A 4,635-nucleotide genomic window follows, 5' to 3' on the forward strand; every position below is an offset into this window, starting at 1 on the left:
GGGTTTGTTCATAATCGTGGGCTGCACTGAAACGTGGTGGCCCACGATTGGTTTATTTTTTCTTTTTTTTTAAGTCGGATGAAAAGAGAAAAAAAAAAGAAAGAACCCCATTTGGGGTTGTGGGATAAACATGCTCTTAGTAGTCCCCTGTTACTCTTTACTCTGTTCGAGACCAGGCAACCAAAACAAGTATTATTATTAGCAAAGAAACATCAATCACATTTTTCATTTCACATGATCTAATGTATATAATAAATATTCAGAATTTTATACATTCATACATTTTCACATATTTCACCTCCATTACTTAACACTTCTGTACCTACATTTCTTTCAACAAGAAGCTTATTCAGATAAACCATTTTTATACACAAGAAAACACTAACTAAAGGCTTATAACATTTTAATTCTATACATATATTAAACAAAACTAGTTTCTGATGCGATAGGCTTTATCTCCTTATGTTTTCAAGTTCTTCATTTTACTCAGCCCCATTCATTTGAAACCATTCTATTTCCGCTCCTCTGTTTTCGCAAACCTTCCTCGGATCCTCGGTTGGTTATCTGCAAGAGCTTTCCTACAAGCATACTGAAACCAAACAATCTTTGACTATCTTTGAACCAAAAAAAGATTACGTACTACTCAAGTCATCTAGAGGGTTTTGCTTTGTCTACCTTGATTTTACGCCCGAAATTTCGCCTGCTCTTCTTGTTCCTGTATCGAGAAAGCTTCTCACGTCGATCCTCTGAAGTACAGCTCACAATAATCATATCCAACGGAGACTGAAAATGACCAGTCCCTAGTTTCTGCTCTCATAAAAAAAACAGACAAATCTAATCAACATCGTTTCTTCATATTCTTGATGATTCAACAAAACAAATGTTTCACAAAGACTCAAACCTGTATGTCGCCTTCACTAAAGGCTCGTCGCATCCTATAATCAGAACCAAAATCCAACTGAGCAAAACCAGGGAAGTTCTGAACCACAACAGCCTCTTGCTGTGCATGTGACCAATCCATAGAGCGCAGCTTCCCCGAGCTTACGCTCTTCTGCATATCCTGGCTCTCGTTGATCCCCGTAGTCACGACAGAGATGTTCTTGACGTCCAAAACTTCAGATAGTGGAGACTCCATCGTAGCTGATTTCATCATGAGATCTTGCTCGCATTCATAGAAGGCATTGTCAAGAAGCTGCTGATCGCTCTGAAACGACCCGAGATCGAGGTCAGGAAGATCACAAAGCCCTTGGGAAGAGTCTTCCCCGCAAGAGATCATCGTTAAGGCAGCTGAGAGCGGATCAACGGTTAAGATTGGCTCTTCAAGAATTGAATCAGGAGCGTTGAAGAGATCTCCTTCTTCTCCAATATCATACTCAGGTAGGTTTGATCGTTCAGCAAAACCATTTCTCTGCAAAAAAAAAAAAATCACATGAGAATCAAAGACCACAAACAAAACAGAAAATAGTTAGAGACATTTGAGACAATACAAGAACAGATCTTAAAAATCTTGTTACGAGTGGTCTCCTTCAAGAATACAAATCCATTAGTAGTATATAAATGGAAAAGAACAAGTCTTGAAGAACAAGGAATCCTCATGTCCCAGAGTTCGCGGAATCTCATGTGAAAAGAAACGTTTGGCTTTTTGCTGAAGAAGAAGATTCTGTTTAATCAAGAAGATTCTGCTTTTCTTATGAAAGAAAAAAGAAAAAGAAAATTTATTTTCCTACTCAACTTTCTCAGCAGCCAAAAAGACACTTGTTGTCAGGTCAGTGGAACAAAAATATCTCATCAAGTGGCCACTTAAAAGTTAAAACAGTTGACACCACAAGTTAATCAACTTCACTAGTAGACAATTTGGCTTTTCTCATCTAAACACTCCCAACCTTTAACTCCATAAACCAAAATAGAGGAAGAAAGAATCTTAGTTTCATCAAAAGACAAAAAAAAAACTATCAGAATCTTCCAAGGGAAACCTATAACATAGAATATCAGTGACCAGAAAAGGTAGAAGAATCATCTACAAGTAATTAAAAAGGAAAAGATGATCTTAAAATATTCAAATGCAGTGAGATAAAGAGTGGAAATGAAAAGAAGAAAAAAAAATTCAAACCATTTCTTCATCCGAGAGCTTGTATGATTTGAAGAGGTCTTCAAATTGGTGAATATCTGGAGAACAAGTTTGCATGTAACGGGGCATTAACCCTGAATCTGCATACATTTTTTGTTCGTCCTCTTTGTGAGAGAAAAGCTTGGAAGTATGAAATGGAGAAAAAGAGGAGAAAGTGGACATAGAAGAAAGCAAACAATAATACAGAGGCCAAAGTTGTGAATTTGAGAGGAAAAAGTTTAGTACTTTGCTCCTCCTCTTGCCCTTTTTATGAAAGAGAGACGCTTTGTTATGTTTATTTATTTATTTTATTGATGCTACTGTGGACACACTATAGAGGAAAAGGGCCATTCTATTAAAAATACAATTTTTTCCGGCATAATATAAAACAAAAGGGTATTTAATAGTTATATTCATATATAATGATCAGAACCTTTTGTTTTTAGTGTTTTATTGCTTTCATCAATATAAATTTTCTTGGTTCATTTTTATCTCGTGTCTGATGTTTTACTGTTTCGAAAAATTCACAGATTACCACAAATATTTTGTTTTTACGTGTTTTTTACCTGAGTTTTTTACGTGTTTTGTCTTCATCTTCTTTGATATTTACCTTCTTTTTTTGTCAACTCTTAGATATTTATCTTCTTCAAAATAATGCATACACATTACAAAAAATCCACAATGTAGATTATACTCCTACTTTAGATTAATTAAGAAAACAAATCATATTAATTCAAATGCGTGACATGAGTAAGAATAAAATGTGCTAACAATTAATCAAAATTTGCTATATGTTGATCTTACTTGCATATTTTCTTCCTTTTTTAGTCAAAAGGATTTCAATCTGATTTGACTTTAATAACATAGATGCCTTATGAGGAGTAAAATTTATATAAACTATTACAGCAGGTGAAATCATGATGATTTGATAAGGAAAATTTATAGCTGTACCCTCGTGTTCGATTTTTATTTTTTAAGAGTCGTGTTCGATTTGTGTAGGAAGACGGTATATGATGTGTGAAATTAAGTTACGCTGCTCATAAACAGTAATATAAATTTTTATTTTTGATCCATTTAAATACATGAAAAAGAGTATCGTGGATTACATGATCGTGTGAAGACTGAAGATTAGTCTGGATGCTTTTCATAAACTCAACATACTTTTTAATTAATCAAAAAAAAAATTCATAACCATTTTCCTCTCCATTTATCACATTTCTTTCCTATATATTCCATATTTTCTCTTTTTTTTTTGTCAACCCATATTTTCAATCATATGATTCCTTTTCTTCTTCTGAAAAAACACTGTAAAATTGCAGACATATATTCATTATGTTTCAAAAAAAATATTCAAATATTTTTTTATTTCCTATGCAGTTTTTATTTGTAATAATAATATATTATAAAATTTCAAAATGTATTTAATAAATTAATATTAGTTTATAATTTTGAAAATAATCATATAAGATGATGTATTTGTGATTAAAATTTAATATATATATATATATAATATTAGTTTATAATTGTGAAAATTATCATATAAGATGATGTATTTGTGATTAAAATTAATATATATATATATATATATATATTAGAACACCAAACAATACATTTTTGAAACAAATGAGGTATGGAAGTATATAAATATACTTTAGCAGAACAAGAAGGTATATAATTTTACTTTCAAACGCGCTTACATAATAACAACATCAGATTTTTGAGTTTAAGAATTTTGGTGGAAGAGTAAGTCATTGTGGTTACTAGTATATTGGTAACTTGATTCAAAATTGACAAAATGTATTTTTCTTTAAAAACCATGAAAATGGTTAAAACTGTACAACTGATTATAAAAAAAAACTAAAAAATTTATGGAAATTTCATTTTGTAACAGAAAATTTATGGAAATTTTCACTCAGAAAAAAGTGAATAGTGCACCAAAGAAAGTGTAATCAATTGATAAGGAAATAATAAGTTAAGTTAAGATTATGATCGTAAATGGAGACATGATTTCCATGTTCCGCAATCATACTTGAAGTTAGCATTCCGAAAAATAAAATAAAATCACATGCATTAGAAATAGAAAGAAACCCGCATGCAAAAACACACATGAATTAACCATAATATGGTAGTCTAGTGGTCTCCACTAGAGGAGGAGTACCCTGATGATTCAGGCCAGGGTTCAACTCTCCTCTAGTGCGAGATTATTAGCTCCATATGTGGTCACGCGGATATGGATCCATGCTTACGATCCATTTGAATATCTGGGAGAGGGTTTATCCGTGGGCTGCCCTCCCACCCGGAAGTTAGGTCTGTGTCTTTAATAGATCCGGGTTTAACCTTTTTAAGTTACAAAAAAAACACACATGAATTAGTTTCCTTTTCTTTTGATAAAGACCTTCACATGAATTAGTGTCTACTATACAGTTCATTGCTTTTCATTTTTAAGAGACAAAATTTTGAAAAAAATACGATATTCGTATTGAGATGATACAGTTATAAAAAACAAAATCCATCCATTTGGTCACTCA

General features: G+C 32.3%; 1 protein-coding gene across 1 annotated transcript; it reads right to left on the bottom strand.

Moving 5' to 3' along the window:
- Window positions 1–221: 221 nt before the first annotated feature.
- Window positions 222–2,383, bottom strand: LOC108827893 (uncharacterized). The gene is made up of 4 exons (XM_018601410.2): window positions 2,111–2,383; window positions 902–1,408; window positions 676–807; window positions 222–589 (listed from the first exon to the last, which is right to left on the bottom strand). The coding sequence occupies exons 1-4, from the start codon at window positions 2,288–2,290 to the stop codon at window positions 512–514; spliced, it is 897 nt and encodes a 298-aa protein (XP_018456912.1). The 5' UTR covers window positions 2,291–2,383; the 3' UTR covers window positions 222–511.
- Between the last annotated feature and the right edge of the window lie 2,252 nt (window positions 2,384–4,635).

The sequence above is a fragment of the Raphanus sativus genome, chromosome 2, assembly GCF_000801105.2.
Source record: "Raphanus sativus cultivar WK10039 chromosome 2, ASM80110v3, whole genome shotgun sequence".
NCBI lineage: Eukaryota > Viridiplantae > Streptophyta > Magnoliopsida > Brassicales > Brassicaceae > Raphanus > Raphanus sativus.

Bases quoted from the DNA above. Each gene is read 5' to 3' on its own strand.
- LOC108827893 (XM_018601410.2), bottom strand. From the start codon at position 2,290: ATGTCCACTTTCTCCTCTTTTTCTCCATTTCATACTTCCAAGCTTTTC. The intron at 808-901 runs GTTTGAGTCTTT...TTATGAGAGCAG, and splicing joins TTAGTGAAGGCGACATACAG to AAACTAGGGACTGGTCATTT. The intron at 590-675 runs GTAGACAAAGCA...GTTTGGTTTCAG, and splicing joins ATTTCGGGCGTAAAATCAAG to TATGCTTGTAGGAAAGCTCT.